The 16,206-nt window shown below is 45.9% G+C and overlaps 1 protein-coding gene across 1 annotated transcript in view; it reads right to left on the minus strand.

Moving 5' to 3' along the window:
* CSMD2 (CUB and Sushi multiple domains 2) overlaps positions 1-16,206 on the minus strand; it is a 645,501-nt gene that overhangs the window by 125,836 nt on the left and 503,459 nt on the right. The window contains exon 30 of the mRNA XM_090057063.1: positions 573-767. Coding sequence (XP_089913189.1) covers positions 573-767 — 195 coding nt within the window. The remainder of the gene's footprint in view (positions 1-572; positions 768-16,206) is intronic.

Here is a 16,206-nt window from a genome sequence, read left to right on the forward strand (position 1 = left end):
ATATTCCCAGCTTGTCCCTGCCTCGTCCCGTGCTCCTCTTTGGAAGTGGATCTGGGTGGAAACTTTTAGTCAAAGTCATTTTTGATGGGGGACAAAAATAGGGAAACAGGTTGTGAAATGAACTTTTCCTATGTTCTTTTCAGCTCTGGTCACGACACGGGAAAGCACGTGCTCCTGAACGAGGACTGCTCAGCATGTGTTTAAGGAAAAGACTGAATCGGATCCTATGCCAAGAATACAGATTCCACCATGCTGGATCCAACTAGTGATCCATTTATTCCAATTCATTCTCTCCGGCAGATGCCTCATAGAAAGATGCAAGAAACCTGATAAAGGGGCAACAGTAAGCTGATGTGTACACACAGAGGACATCTTGTCCCAATATCGGACCATGAGTCATTTTATTTTTCATTCAAAAATACTTGTGGGGGCAAAAACTGCTCCATATGCTTTGAGAAGCTCTATCTGAAAGGGGTGCCCGTGTGGGGGAGTAGTCTGGCATGGCAGCCGAACTCAGCGGGGCAAGCGTGGATATTTTGCTGCTGTTTCTCAGTTTGTCCCGCCAGCTCTACCTGTACAAGTTGGTCGAGGTTTGTTCCAGACAGGCTTCCCATCCCCTCCCATTATGCACGTCAGGGTGGAGACGCCTTCGATCTCATAGCCTCCGTCACAGTAGTAGGTGATCGTCGACCCGAGTTTCAGATCTGTGCCCACTCGGGTACCATTCTTAATCAATCCAGGGTCAAAGCACGACTCCCTGGGATTTTCTGCAAAATAAAATTGCTGGTGTATTTTATTATGCTGAGGACTAATTAAAATACCCATCATTATACATAACTGTACAGGAGTTGTATGCCCACTGACTACAGCAGGGGATTGTTACCACTTACCGGAAGGTTTTTGACAAGTCACTTATAATTTCTCTAATCCCTCACCTGTAAAATGCGAACAACACTCACTTTGCCAAGATGCTCTGAGCCTTAGTTAATGTTTGTATAGTGCTTTACGATCCTCAGAAGAAGAGCATTTATGAAACAAAAACTCAGGGGCTGGTGTGCCATGGGTGAGGTTACCGGCCATTTGTACAGAATCTCGGCTGGGCCTCTTATTTCAGACCCACGATCAGTTGTGATTACTGTAAATTATAGATGCATATAATGAGACTAATTAAAAACTAATTAGGTAGACAGACAAAAAGGACAACGTTTTTGGAAATACCTAGAGTAGCAGAAGAGGTTACAGCTCATTTTCAAAAGAGCAAAGAACTTTTGGACCTGTCCAAAGCAGTTTTAGAAACTCCATCACTAGAAGGTTTTAAGAAGAGGCTGGGTCGGCATCCGTCCAGAATGGGTAAAGAACAGGGCATCCTGCATGTCTGCAGGAGGTTGGACTAGACAGCAGTTAAGGTCCCGTACAATCCTACAACGATTTAATGAAAATTGTTGCCCCTGGCACCATTAGAAGTTTCCAAGCAGCTGTATTGTGCCACAAAGCAGTCAGATCCCAGTTTCAAGCTTCAGCACATTTTCTGGGATTTTTTTTTTCCTGATCTAGGATTGTACTTCAGCTCATTAAAAAAACCAAGGCCATTTGTAAGATTTGGACCCCAGTTATCAGCTTATGCCGCAGGAAGCAGCAATGTTCAGATCCCAGATTTTGGTTCTGAGCATTCTCTAATTACCAGCAAAAGCCCCAAATAGCACAAAGGTCCTATCAACTACAAGCAATACAACAATATGCTGCTACTGAGTCGGTAGAATACACTATTTTGATTAAACTCAGTGCATTACATCTTTGTGCACTTTGCTGAACTGGGGACAGAATCCAAGGAAACTTTGCAAACCAGAACGCATACATGTATACTGGGCCTTTAAGAGTTATGGACCTTTTTTCCCTTTAGCACATTTTAGATGTGCCACAGCTATCCCTGGCATCTTGCTGGCATCTACCACTTTAACAGCTGACAGATTAGCGCTCTCACCATGATATTATATAGTGCCATGTGCTAGCTGGTTCTTTAGCCAGATGTGCAGCATGGCAGAGATCATTGCACAATGAGTACACACAAAATGAAGACATTTTTTTCTCTCTGTTCTCCATGCCCTGCAGAGTTAAAATCCCAATTTACATATGAAATTCTAGCAAAGACTACAGACTGTCAGGGTGTGGATTTTTCCCCCCGTTCTTTTGAGCACTTTTCTTCTATTCCAGTATGAAATATAATTAGGGGCTTTGATTAATCCTGTGCCTTTGTCATTTGGAAATTGCTCATTAAAGCTGAGGGCTTTTCTGTGAGCTCTGGGGTCTGTGAACAATTACGATGTGCCTGAGAATTCGATCATGGGGTTTGACTATATTTTGGGAGGGGAGGGGGGGATGAGGTAAAACTCAGCCCCTTGGGTCCTGCTTCTTTTCTTTGTTTGCGCCGAAAAATAGGATTAGCTTCATCGTTTCCTTTATATGACAGCTCTGCCATTCACCAGTAGTTCAGGGTAGGCAATGCCCATATAATTTTAACTGTCAGGGATGAAGGATCTGACCTTGGGTCGGTCCTCCCTCCAGCTGCCATAGTCTTGTTGTGTGATGCTGGACAACCCACTTGCCCACTCCATGCCTTCCCCTAATTGTCAAATGGGACTATCCCACTCAGATGCCTTGGGGAGAGGAGAAGAGTGTTTTTTCTATGCACATGCAAACTGCAAGGCCAGAGAGAATTAATGCACTGATTGTACAGGAACTTGGATGCTCAGATACAAGACAATAATGAAGTTTTGCTCTTGGAAGATTAGGATTTTTTTTTTTTATTTCATTGTTTGCCGTGTGTGTTCCTATGCCTGTTCTGGCTGGAGCAGAAGCTGGAAATAATAAAGAAACTGTGAGTACCAATATGTAAAAGAAGCCAGGGCCAGGAAGTTTAGTTTTACCCAAAGCGATGGAGAGCAGAAGCACAAGGCCACGGGGACAGACATGCTGCTCTGCCCCCCTTAACCCTTACACGTTACATTTGGCTCATTGGGTACCACCCTTTTCCTTTATATTCCTTTGTAAAGTGGTTATTAATAAAACACTTTCAGGGTTGAACATTGCCACCCTGCCTAATCTGGAATAAAGGCAAAGACCAGACCTTCAGGTCAGGCCTGGATTTCAAGAACCAGAACTTAGATCTGAGATCAGAAGCTGAGCACCCCGCTATACACTTGGTCCCTTGGCTTTATCAGCTGCATACTGAATGACTTGGGGCAGTTCATGAAGTGTCTCCAGTGTCCTAAAGAAAGCGATGGCAAAGCTGCATGGCAAAACCAGTGCAAAAATATCCCAAATGCCTTTTGCAAGAATACATGCATCACTCTCCTATCCAAAACACTTCTCCAGCTCTGCAGGCCTCAAGGTCTCTGAAAAGCTAATATTCATTATTAGTCCCCTCCATGCAGAAGTTGCACCCAACAGGCTCCTTATGACCATGTTATGCCTCTCTCGTTATTTTGAACAGTCTCACTGCCTTTCATCTAACAAGTTGATGTAGCTTCAACCTGCCAATCAGCCTCCCACCCAGCTGTCAGATGTCTTAGCCATACGCTTGATCTCAGTCTCTGCTCCTGCTTTGAAAAATCATGATGTTCAGTGCCCGAGTCATTCTGCCGACTGCTGAAAGGGGTTGGCGGCTGATTGCTGTACAGCAGCCCTGCTGCTTTTGTTGTTTTCTTCCTTCTTGACTGTTTCTCCATTCCCTCGAGAGTCTGTGTCCTTAGGTACAGCACTCTCCACAGCTGATGACGCACACTGCGATGCCAATAATATGCCCACCCCAAGCTACCAGCACCTTTTAATGGTGAGTATAGCAGGGGGATGAGACCTTCTCAAACCCAATGAGGAACGTGGTGCAATAGTAACAGCAGAAGTCCAGGAGATGCAACTTTTGATGACAGGCTCATTGAATGGCCATAGGCATGCCCATAGACAAGCCCCTGCCTCTGTGACTTCAGATTTCCCCATGTGAAACGAGGAGAGCAATATTTACCCACTGCACAAACTCAAAGCCTGTGAAATCAGTGGTGACGCGTTCAAAACGCATGGTACCTGGCGGCAATTGAAAAACCATTTGGACTGAGTTACTCTGTCTGGCTCCAAGGGGACAGCCAGTCCACACCAGGCCTGTGCACTCAAAAACAGCAGCCTGACACCACTGCTGAATCCCGTGTAGGCCAATGTAGCAGACGGAGACAAAGACGAACAAGTCAGGGGGGACCTGGAGATGACTGTGCTAGACCGCAGACTGGACATGCTGGTGGGATACCGGGCTGTGGCCTCCCAGCTTGCATCTGCTTTGGGGGAAAAGGGACTTCCGTTTCCAACGTTGTACATTGTGCATGGTGGGGAGTGGCACTTCAAGGCAAGCTAGACCCAAGCTTACCTGTGACTGATCGGCAATTGTGTCCATCTTCACACATGAGATTATTATTTCAGCAATCTCTGTGCTCCTTTCCGGAGATGGAAATCCCTCGCTGAGCCGCAGCATTGTAAGCCACGTGTTATGGAACAAGTTAACAACGGCCTCAAAATGGACTGATTTTGGAAGGACAGTAAATAACTCACTCTTGTTGTGTTTGCTTTCAATTTCATGGTTTCTTTGCCTGTAGATTCAGGCCAGAAACAGAAATCAGAGGCACTAAAAGAGGCCATGAAAGGGTATAAGCTGTTTCATCACTGGAAACCAAATACAGTAAACCCCCTTAAATCCACGGCACATTTTTTCTGTAAATTAACTTTCTTCCTGATGTTCAAAGATATTGCTGGAAGTCTCCTTTTATTATTCCTGAAGCTGCATTTAAGCCAGTGGCTCTACAACCTTTTTAGACTCAAGGCAATCCTTGGAAAACACCAGCTTCTAAGCTTTCACTTGTGGGTTTTTTGTTTTTTTGGGGGTTTTTTTGACTCTGGAAAAATAACAGAGCAAGTCTGTTGCAAAGAACTCAAGAAGACCACACCAAGATTTCTACTCGAAATCTGTGCAAACCATGTGTAGGTGTTTGCACAAGTAACAGTGCTCACCTTGGGCAGCACTTCATGGCAGTATCCTTAAACGATCTCTGGGCACTTTGGCTGGGAATCGCAGATTTAAGCCATCTTCATAGATGAGCTAAAGAGCAGACATATAAAGAAAGAACTGCCTTTTCTCAGACTCAAAATCAAACCTTTCTAAGGTTCAAAGCACTTGGTTACTTCCTCCCAAACCTCTGTGCTTTTTTTCATTTTGTTTTTTTTGCTCCTTGGCACTTCCTTATACTTACTGGGACCCAAAGTAAAAATGCTACTGAGATAGGAGGTATTTGACTGGAGACAGGATGCGCACAAGGATGGCTTGTTGTGTGGTCTCCAGACCAACTGAACAGGCCCAAGAGGTTCGGAAAGTTCAGAGATGCATCCAAAGGCAGTGGACTGTACCTTCCAACCCGCCAGTCTTGGACTTCCTTGAGGTTCACTGCCGCTATGACTGACCCAAAAAAATGGTGTTTCTATAAATTTTCTCCCTAGCATGTATCATCTCATGAATCCTCCAGAGAAGTCATCACAATGCTGATTCGGTGACAAAAGCCTTTTCAGAGTGACAGCTTGTGAGGCTCTCTCCATTGCACAGTCTGACTTCAGAGAAGGCTCTTCAAAAAACAGACGAGACACGTAAGAACAATACACATAGTCACATGCTAAATTTTAGTGATAGGAGGAAAAAGATCCAATAAACACATTCATAACAGCTGGAGGGAAAGCAACCGTACCACACGGCTTTGATTGCAAAGCAACTTGATTCGCACAGCAGTGTTACAGCATTTCAGCACCCAAGATCGTAGGCTAATTTTCAAAATTGCTCAGCATATGACATTGAGGTCTTCTGGGAATATGGCCCTAAGGAAAGGAGTTGGACCTCAAAACCCTGCTTGGGATTTTTCTGAAATTTGGGCTCTGCATATTAAAAAAAAGTAAGCTAAAATGTGGACCAGCAGCATCGGGAAGACAGAGCTCCCATGTTTATGAGAACAAATGATCAGGTGAAAGAACAGAGCATGGAGAAAGTAAAGCAGAGTGGCACAACATGGGGATGAAAAAGTCCCTTTCGACCTTGTTTTTTCAGCTTTTTGAAGAGTCCGCTCTGTTCCCAAGGTCTTGTCTACACACATAAAATTGCAAGATGTAATTCAAATACTACGCACTTATACTCTCACACCAGAGTAGATGCATTTAAGCCAGCATGAAGTGCTTATCCTAGCGCAGGGCTGAAGTTGCACATTACACTTAGACCATACTAAATCTGTGGAGCATTAAGCAATGTTGAAGTCAGAGCTGTGCAGACAAGAAATGGTATTACCCCTTAATACCAGAGGCTGGGAGGGCCACATCCTGGGATGCTGGAGGACTGCAAAGTTCCCATTTTATCCCTGTGGAGCAAACTGAAGTTACCCTAACATGAGCTAGGTAGCATGGCCCAGAGTTGACCCTTGCATGAAGTGGTGTAACTTTAAGATGCATAGAGAGCACTTTGCATGAGTTAATGAGGTTTAACATGTGGAGGCTTGCATTTTAAGTGTGATCTAAATGTAATGTGTAACTTCACTCTAGGTCGTGCCTGTGAAAGAAGAGTAAAAAGCCATAAAGACTACAGACTTCTACCAGCTCAGCTGTGTCACTCAGGGGTGTGAGGACAAGAAATCTCTGACTTGATGCAGGTGTCTTAGCAAGTGTCCTAAGTGTGGATGTGGCTTCAGCTTGCAAAACTTCTTACCTTCTGAGAGAGCTATTTGATTTGGTGGTCAGAGGCTGGAATGATACATCTTAAAAAGCAAAGTTTTGCCCTTATTAGCTAGGTCCATACCAGGAGCGTTTTACTGGTATAGAGGTGTTGGTTGTAGCCGCGTTGGTCTAAGGACATAGGCAGACAAGCTTCTTTGGGTGAATCTGATATATGAAAATTTTTTTCCCCAACTATTTAAGTTGGGCTAATAAAAGATATCAGATTCACTCAAACATCCTTGGCTGCTTACTGGTATAGTACACCAGCATACGCTGGCAAAGCTTTCCTACTGCAGACACGACCCAAGACAACTTTATAATGGCGTAACAGCATTGGCACTTTGCCCTCCGTGCAGATTGGCAAAATTGAAGCCTCAACTATTCTTTTTCTCCATGCCTTTTTTCCTCCATTCTCTCTTTCCAGAGCAAAAGTTCCTATTTAAGAGCTGTTGCCCCTTCAAAAAAAAATTACCAGGGAGAGCTGGGGCTGTTTGAAATTCATCAGGCACATTGTAGCTCCAGGCTAACAATCTGATCCCAGTCCCAGGGAAGATGCAGGACTTCCAGAAGGGACTAGTGTATGGCTGCTTTGTCTTTCCTTGCACATTACCAAAGCGCTACAAAGCCCTGGATAGTCACAGCATATCAGATGAGGCTGACATTGCCGAGAGATGCTGCTTGGGGAAAGGCGGCAACAGAGCACATGGGCTTGCAGGGCTGACCATACCCAACGAGCCCTTGCCTTTGAACTATACTTGGGATTCTGCACTGGCAGTAATCCGAATTAGATGCTTGTTTCTTATTTTACTCTCTCTGGGGTTTTTTTTTTTTTGGTTCCCCCTCCCCCATTCCCCCTCTCTTCTTCCTCCAATTCCCTGAAGTTCTATTTTCTGCAACTTCTCAGACTTGAATCACTGGCTCTTTTTAATGTGTGGAGAAGTTAATGAGCAAAGTTAAAGCCTCATTCTTTTCTCCCAGCAGTTTGGCTTCGTGGGAAGTACGTAGGCGCGATTAACTCTGTAGGTATGTTTAGGGAGGAAAAAAATAACACTGCACACAACAGCCTTCATTTAATGAGGCTGCCATTTGTTAACTATATTACAAGTGCCAAAAAATGAGGGGAAAAGAAACAAAAAACAGACTTTTCGTTTGCAGTAAAATGAATTCTAATTAAGGGCTGCAAACTTTTAAATCTGTTGAATTTCAAGCACCACTAATTGTTTCTGCCTTATAGGATGGCTTCTTCTGGAGATAAATCCATTCATTCAGGTTGAGGAACAGGATTTGTCATTTCTGACTATAGTATTACTTCTTAGCGTTGTTATAGGTGGGAAAGTCACTTTGTCCTCACTTCTCCCCTTCAGAAAACAGAACGCAGCTTGCTGAAAGTCAGCAAGTCAGGGCACAGCTGGGACATGATCCCAGGTCCATTGACCTCCAAGGAAGAACATGACCAACTAGCACATGTTGTTTCCATGGTAGAGGTTTGGATCAGCCTATTGAGTATCCTGTCTTCTACGGTGACCCACACCTGATGTAGGCAAGCCCCCTTCTTAAGTGGGTACACCTAGTCGCTACTGCAGAGGTAATTTTGCAACCTTCTTCACTAGACCCTGCTTTTGGAAGGCCCGATTCCACTCCCTTTGCATGCCAGGCTTCATAAGTTAGTCCTCAAGTGTTCTCTCCTGTGACTGAATAATAAGGGTGTTTCTGGACCAGCAAAAGGAGTGGATAGGGTACACAAAACATATTGGCAGTCCAAGACCTCTTAGTCACTATAAGCTGATCAATACGTCTTCCCACAGATCAGACCTGCTGTTCATCATTCGCCAAACAAAGTCTCATCTTAGACAGCTGGCCTGATGACAAGAATGTCTTGGCAGTGATGGGAAGAGACAGCCTCCCAGTAAGAAATCTCAGGGGTTGAGTGTGACAAATTACTGAACATCGCTGCGTTCCCAACAACACCCTCATCTGCTCCTCATGCTGCCCTGCAAGCCCCTTGCTCCCCTGCACTGAAGTAACTGGGCAAACACACTCCCCCCCCATCTCCCAGACTCCACGCTGTAGAGGAAGACGCTGTCTTGATGACACCATTCCTCTGCCTTCGGTGTGACAGGCAGGTGTATTTTCCCCTCCCACTGAAACTCAGCTAAAACCCAACCTGGTTTGATGAGACATTTTGCAGTGACCTGAAGAAGCCTCTGGTAGCAAGGCGGCTGATTGCTTTGTGCTTTGAGGGAAAGTCACTTCGTCCTCACTTCTCCCCTTCAGAAAACAGAACGCAGCTTGCTGAAAGTCAGCAAGTCAGGGCACAGCTGGGACATGATCCCAGGTCCATTGACCTCCAAGGAAGAACATGACCAACTAGCACATGTTGTTTCCATGGTAGAGGTTTGGATCAGCCTATTGAGTATCCTGTCTTCTACGGTGACCCACGCCTGATGTAGGCCAAGAAGAGGATCCCAATGACAAATGTAAGGTTGCATGAAGAAGGCACTAGGTGGGGAGCGGGGTTGTAGGTTGTAGCCATGTTAGTCTAAGCACACAGGCAGACAAGGTTTTTTGGGTAAATCCGATATCTTTTATTAGACCAACTCAAATAGTCAGAAACATTCTTCTCACCTGCTGACCACCTCAATTTACATTTTAACTGACTGGCTTTCTTGAATGCATACTGGCCTCTGACTGCTTTACTACTCCATCCAGGAAGAGCACAGACCATCTGCAGATGCTTCCTCAGCCTGACAAAGGGCATTTGTACCCAAAAGCTTGCAAAGAAGAATTTTTCCAGCTCTGTGAGTTGGTCTAATGAAAGATATCAGACTTACCCAAAGACCCTTGTCTGCCTCAGTGTGGACCTGCATCTAAACTGGTTTCAGTAGCGAGGTCCGTTGTGCTGAGCGAGGGGTGAGCTATAAATGGTCACTTGCAAGGGGAGGAGGGGCAGAACTCAGAGTACACTCCTGGTCATCTCCTGGACTGATCTACCTATGCAGACATGATGGGAGTTGCTCATGCATCAGAGACAAGAGTTCATCCAGGGCTAAAGGCCACATCCAGCAAGTTGCTGAGTGCCTTCAGGTTCAATCCAGGAGCTTGAGGGGCTCAGGACCCATGTTCTAGTCCTTGCTTTGTCACTGCTCAGTGTAAAACCATGAATCAGGCCAAACCACAAAAGCATGCAAGTGTCTAATTCCTATCTAGGTGCCTTAACTCAATAGAGTTCAGTGGAGCTTCAGGCACCTAAATACCTGTGTGGATTCAGCCTGTTGCCTTGCTATGCTCCTCTAAGGTGAACAACAGTTGCTCTGGGGAATTTTCAGATGATAAAACTCACCTAGGAAATGGGAAGCTGTGATGGACCTTACTAAATGCCTGCTTTTAGCTCTTTGGATGGATGACACCCAAGACCCGTGAAGGATTATGGGCCCCAAGTTATTACTGCACAGCTTCTTGAGCAGTCATCTGTGCTTGCATTAAGGGATTTACAAAAGAGAGTCCAAGATTATCCCATCAGGGTGTGGGACCCTTTCACACTTGGTTTTGTGCAGGTGGAAATAAATGCCTGGGGTGTAGGGCAGCAGTGAATTCAGCCCTATATTTTGTGAGAAGTTCATGTACTTGTTTGAAATCTAACTAAACTTTGGAAGTCTCTCGAGTTTGCAACCCACGCTGGAAATCCCATGATTCGCTAGATTTACAGAACTTCTCATTTCCGATGTGCTTGAAAATAACTGCTGGGAAACATTTTGGCACTTCCCTTCATGTCAGCATGCCAACCAACCACCACACCTCCAAAATAATCCCAGCACAAGCATAGTGCATTAGCCCTAGGATACATCACACGCTGGCCCACGTGGGTCTTGTCTTGGGTTGCATCGGACTAGTTGGTTATGAACAATTTCTGGAAAAGAAAGTAAAACTTCTATGAATTCTATAACAGACCTCGCAACCAAGTGGAGAAAACCCAGAATCCCTGAAAGGCAAAAGAAGAATGAATTCTTGTGCGATGGGCAGCTTGTCAAAACTGCAAGAGAGAAAACACTTTGCTATTCCAAAGACTCAAACTGACAAGAAAAGATCAAAAGCATCTTTTCAGTGCCTTTTCTTGGCTGTCTCTACCCCCCGACGAACTAGATCCAATGGGTGTATGAGTTACTTATCTTGCCTTCAAGTTCCAATCATATCCTGCAATGAATATCATTTGTGTGAGTGTGGCAATGCAAGTGCAAGTGAGATAAACAGAAAAGACTGTTTCTTGGGTAAATGGTCCAAAAAAGGCAACCTAGAAAGACTGTCTCATGTTCAGAATAACCCACTGGGTATGTGTTGTACCTGATGCCACGTGCCACCATGCTGATCTCAGCATGAGGCAGTGTCTCTAATCTTTCCACTTTAGGCGCTGCTGCCTGTCCAGGACAAATCCGTGCAGCCACCGATCCAATTCAGTTTTTCAAGGTACATTGCTTACTAAACTTCCAAACCTATTTCATTTTCTCTACCCATTTGCCAAACCCTGACACAAACCATGCTAAGAAAATCATAGAAATACAGGAAATGAGGGTCAAAAGGGACCTCAGGAGGTCACATCTAGTCCAACCCTGTCCTCAAAGCAGGACCAGCCCCAACTACATCATCCCAGCCAAGGGTCATCTAGCTAGGTATTAAAAGCTTCCAAAGATGAAGCCTCCACCACCTCTCTGGGTAACCTGCTCCAGGGCTTTACAACCCTCCTAGTGAGAAAATTTTTCCCAATATGCAACCTAAACGTCTCTTGCTGCAACTTCAGCCCATTGCTCCTTGCTCTGTCATCTGCCACCGCTGAGGACAGTCCAGCTCCATCCTCTTCGCAACAACCCTACAGGAATTTGAAGGCTGGTATTAACTCCCCTCAGTCTTCTCTTCTCCAGACTAAATAAACCCAGTTCCCTCAGCCTCTCCTCATCAGTCATGCGCCCCAGGCCCCTCACCTTTTTTGTTGTCCCCTAATGGACTCTCCCCAATTTGTCCACAAAATATATATTTATTGGCTGTCAAGATGCACCCTGTTTCTCAGTCCTTGCTGAATAATCATGCTGCACTTGCTGCTTTCTAGCTGCCCCTGTCTGCAAAAGCTAGCTAGGCAGACCAGCTGGTGACCTCAATCACTTCTTACACCCCTCATCTCAACTGAAACCACCAGGAGTTGTATTTTCCCCTTGATTCTCTGGAGAATGAAACACATTGACTGATGCAAAGCAACTGCTTCAATAATGCAGGCCACCTTGACAACTGATCCCCTTAGGCACAGCGGTGGCCAAGCTTCTCCCTCTGATCTAGCTATGCAGACATGTTGGAAGTTGCAAATGCACAGGAGAGACAAAAATTCATCCACGGCTAAAGGCCCGATCCAGCAAGTTGCTGAGTGCCTGCAAATTCAATCCAGGAGCTCAAGATGCTCAGGACCCTGCAGACTTAGGCTCTCAGGCCCTGATTAAGAAAAGCACTTAACTGTGTCCTTAAGCCTTAGTAAGTGCTGGAAGTGCTCTCCTGCAAAGAGATGCTTTCCTGAATCACAGCCTTAAAGAGGAAGATGAATCTACACCCTGCCCTTTAAAGGTGACCAGTAAGGGTGGAAAGACATGAAACTGGACTACTGTTCTCCCCTCCATCCCTGTTCTATTTTTGCTTTCTTATGGTAAAGGGCAGTCTAGAAAATCACCTCTCCTCCCAACCAAAGGGGATTTTAGATTCTGTCTGCCTGGAAAGCTCTCGTGGGCTGCTCAAAGGTTTATGATACTAAAGGCTAAAGAGACGGATGCTTGATCCCTTGGGCACATGATCCACGTCAGATCTTCTGCTGCAGTAAATGGACACCGCTCCATTGTCTTCAATGACACCATGGTGATTTACAGCGAGTGAGTGCATAAGGTTTGATGTAGGCAGGCAAGGTTTTTTTGGGTAGATGTGATGATATCTTTTATTAGACCAACTGAGCAGTTGGAAAAAAGTTCTGTCCAACTTTTTTCTTTTTTCCAACTGCTCACTTGGTCTAATAAAAGATAAGCGCATCTACCCAAAGAACCTTGACTGCCTATGTCCTTAGAGCAAGAAGGCTACAACCAACAACCCAGTAACATTTGATGTTACATTTGATGAACTAAAACTTTCAGAGGAAAATCTGTGTGAATGACATGCCCCTATGCTGCTGGAAATGCAAAGGCAACTACATTGTCTTAGGACTTGATCTTGCCAAGACCAGCTGAGAGCACAGAGGGCATCACAACCGTACTTCAGCACTAGGCAAGACTTTAGCCTTTGAGGCCAGATTTTCAAGAGTCCAGCTTCTGTTTGGACATCTAAATGCAGCTCAAAGTGTCAAGGGCTCAGCAAAGAGCAATTTGCACTGTGACACCCCTGGATGGAAGCTCCAAGGAAACCTAGGACCCAATACACGGTGCACTTTTGACAATTTGCCCTCCACCATGGGTGCCGAGTCCTCTGGATAGACCTGAATTTGGCTGGGAGAACCAGCAAATTAAATCAACTAAAAGCCAAAAGTGAAGATCACCTGCCTAGTTCTTCTCACCAACCTGCCTTGTTTCTGTAGCACCACGAACACACTAATATAATTGTGAAAAATAAGGCAGACTCCTGCAATCCAGAACATGACACATGAAGCCGCTCAGCATTGTGGATTACTTTAAATAGATCAAGCACAATTGCACACACTGTGCTCACCAATACCAACGGAGGATGTTTCTCTGTGATCTTCATCTTGAGAAAGTGGCGCCATTAATTTTGTAAACCTTTGAATGGAGTGCCAACCGTTAAGGCTCAGGTGCCTTATCATGTAGGCATGTCCCTGCCTCCTTGGACAAAACCTCTCTTGCCTCTTGGAATAAACCTGTAATCTGAGGCAGTATGGAGCACTCCTAACACCCCGTTAACAGTTTACCCTCCTCAAGCGCTCTGTACACTGAAATCAGAAATGAAGCGGCAAGTAGCATGTTCTGCTCACTGAAAAGTGGAGAAGAGGAGACAGGTTTATTTAAATTCACTGTGGAAAGGGAAAGATTATACAGGAGGGAATGTGGATGGAAATATCCTTTTTTTCCCCCCCCCAAGAGACTTTGTCTGTGTATCCACCTTGAAAAGAAAAATGATTCTTACCTTTTCTATCTGCTTTCCTAAAAGACACATGGGGGGTATCTAGATGTGCGTGGAAGTTTGGTTCCCTGGGTGTGCTGCCACTTCTTGTCCCTGGGGAACGCCCATGCCACACGTGATTTGTCGTGCAGATTTACCCCGGGTGGGATAGAGGAGGCTGGGGCCAGCACTGTACTGGCCCCAGCAGCTTTCCCTGGGGTCCTGGGCACTCCCGGCGCTGCAGCTGCAGCGATTCTGCCATGCAGAGCCTGGCTGGCAGTGGAGCACGGCACTGGGTGGGCCAGCTCCACTTTTCAGCAGCTCATGCTGGCTGAGCATGCATTGCTTTGGATTTCCAGGGGTCAAAAAAACCCACGGCAAAAAAATACGGTGCAGCACACACTCAGGCAGCGTGCCCTCCGAGATCACCGGACTGTGCTGTACGTGGCACTGCAAACAGGTCTGCAACACCACATACCGCATGGCTGTGCTCATCTGGATGCACGCAAGACGGCTACCAGGAGCCTGATTCACCATAGCAGCAAGACCCTTTTCTGCTGGTCTGGCAGGTGAACAGTGGTGTGTGAGTGAGCAGAGACTCTCCACCACCCCCCCCCATGCATATGGCCTTCTCCGCTGGTACAGGATGAAAGACGCTACTCTGACTCATCTCTCAGCCTGCATTATTAAGGGGGGAATGGAGGGGTGGCTGAGCCTTGCACAATAGCGCTTCACTTCTTCCCAGACAAGTCCTGGGGCTGTAAATGGAGGAAATCTCTCCATGGCAGAGCCTGTGGAAAACAAAGCTGCTTAAGATCCACCTTCTACATGCTGTCTGCCAGCAGCATCAAGCCCAATACTTCCAGCTGAGAAAGCAGCAACTTTTGGAGCTTTGCTCAACACGAAGAAGTAGTGCTAAACATTGTGAAGAATCCCCTCCACATCTCATTATTTGCCCGGGGGCTGAACAGGCTGCCAACTCTTCAGCCCCTGCAGGCCCGTGGAAAGCCAGCCTAGCTTTCCTGCATTTGGCAGAGAGGAGCGAAATCCAAAGGACCAATGTAGCTGGCCTCTACATGAAACTTCGCAGCATGGGGAGCAGATGTAGAATAAAACAAAGCAATGCAAAGCCTTGGAGAAACACCCAGCCACTTGCAGCATACGGACAAGTCCCTCATTGTCAGCAGAGCACAAATCAGGCAATCTACATCTGCTTGAACAGCAGCCATGCTGCCCACGGATCAGGGATGGTTTGTGTTAAGCCCACACACTTTATTACGGGTAAATACTGTACATAATTCAAAGTGGCAGGTGTTTCAGCAAGGGAAACCCTGGCAAGCTAACAGCCAAGTGGTTTGGTACTAGGTAAGACATACTGGGGGTTGGTGGGGGCGGGGGGGATATCACATCAATTTAGGCTGAGGAAATGAAGGGAAGATGCGGTGCCAATGGAGTCAGACAAAACTCAGCTTAGTGAGGGCTCTTTTCTTTAATTTTTGGACCTGTTTTAATGTGCAAAGCTAAGAAAGGAGGTTTTGGAGGCAGGGACTATTCTCTGGATGTGTGTGTGGAGACCCCAGCACAACAGGGCAGGGTCTCTTTAGTATGATGGACATAATAACAAGGACCTGATCCCACAATCAATGCACAGCAAGAGTTGCACCTGCCAAATACAGCTTCTGTTGAAGGCAAACTGGTTGGAACCCAGTCCATTAACTGGTTTCTCAGCAATAAGACAACTGAGGACCTGATGTGCCCACGTGCTCCCATCCTGCAGAGCAAAGACTGGGCAACCGGGAAGCAGTGGGAGTGGAAGCCTGCCCCAGTGAAATCAATGGGAGTTTGAACACTGACTTCATCAGAGCCCATATTTTTCCCTGGGAATCTAACAGAAAAGCCTGTTGCAGGTGAGATGCCGAATAATAAAGCATAATGATCACAACCAGCTCATGTCTGGGGCTTTTCATTTACAGCTGAAAGCACTTGACAAAGGTGAGTAGGGGTCATCATCACTGTGCTTTACTAATGGAGAATTGAAGAACTTAAGTGACCTGTCCAAAGGGAAGAGCATCCCTGAAAGACCCAGGAAGGGAAGCCAGGAATCCTGGCTCAGCCTCCTCCAGATCTTAGTACCAGAAAAATCCAGCTGCTCCTTTTCTCCTTGGACCAGCTCACCTTAGTGAACAGACCTTGAGACAAAGCTGATGGGAAAATGTTCCCTGTCGCAGCCTTCCCCACCCACCCTTTGCTACTGGTGCAAATACAGAAGCCAGAGTCAGTAACAAAACTCAG

The sequence above is a fragment of the Crocodylus siamensis genome, chromosome 7 (genome assembly GCF_052110815.1).
Source record: "Crocodylus siamensis isolate JL-2025a chromosome 7, ASM5211081v1, whole genome shotgun sequence".
In the NCBI taxonomy this organism is placed as follows: domain Eukaryota; kingdom Metazoa; phylum Chordata; order Crocodylia; family Crocodylidae; genus Crocodylus; species Crocodylus siamensis.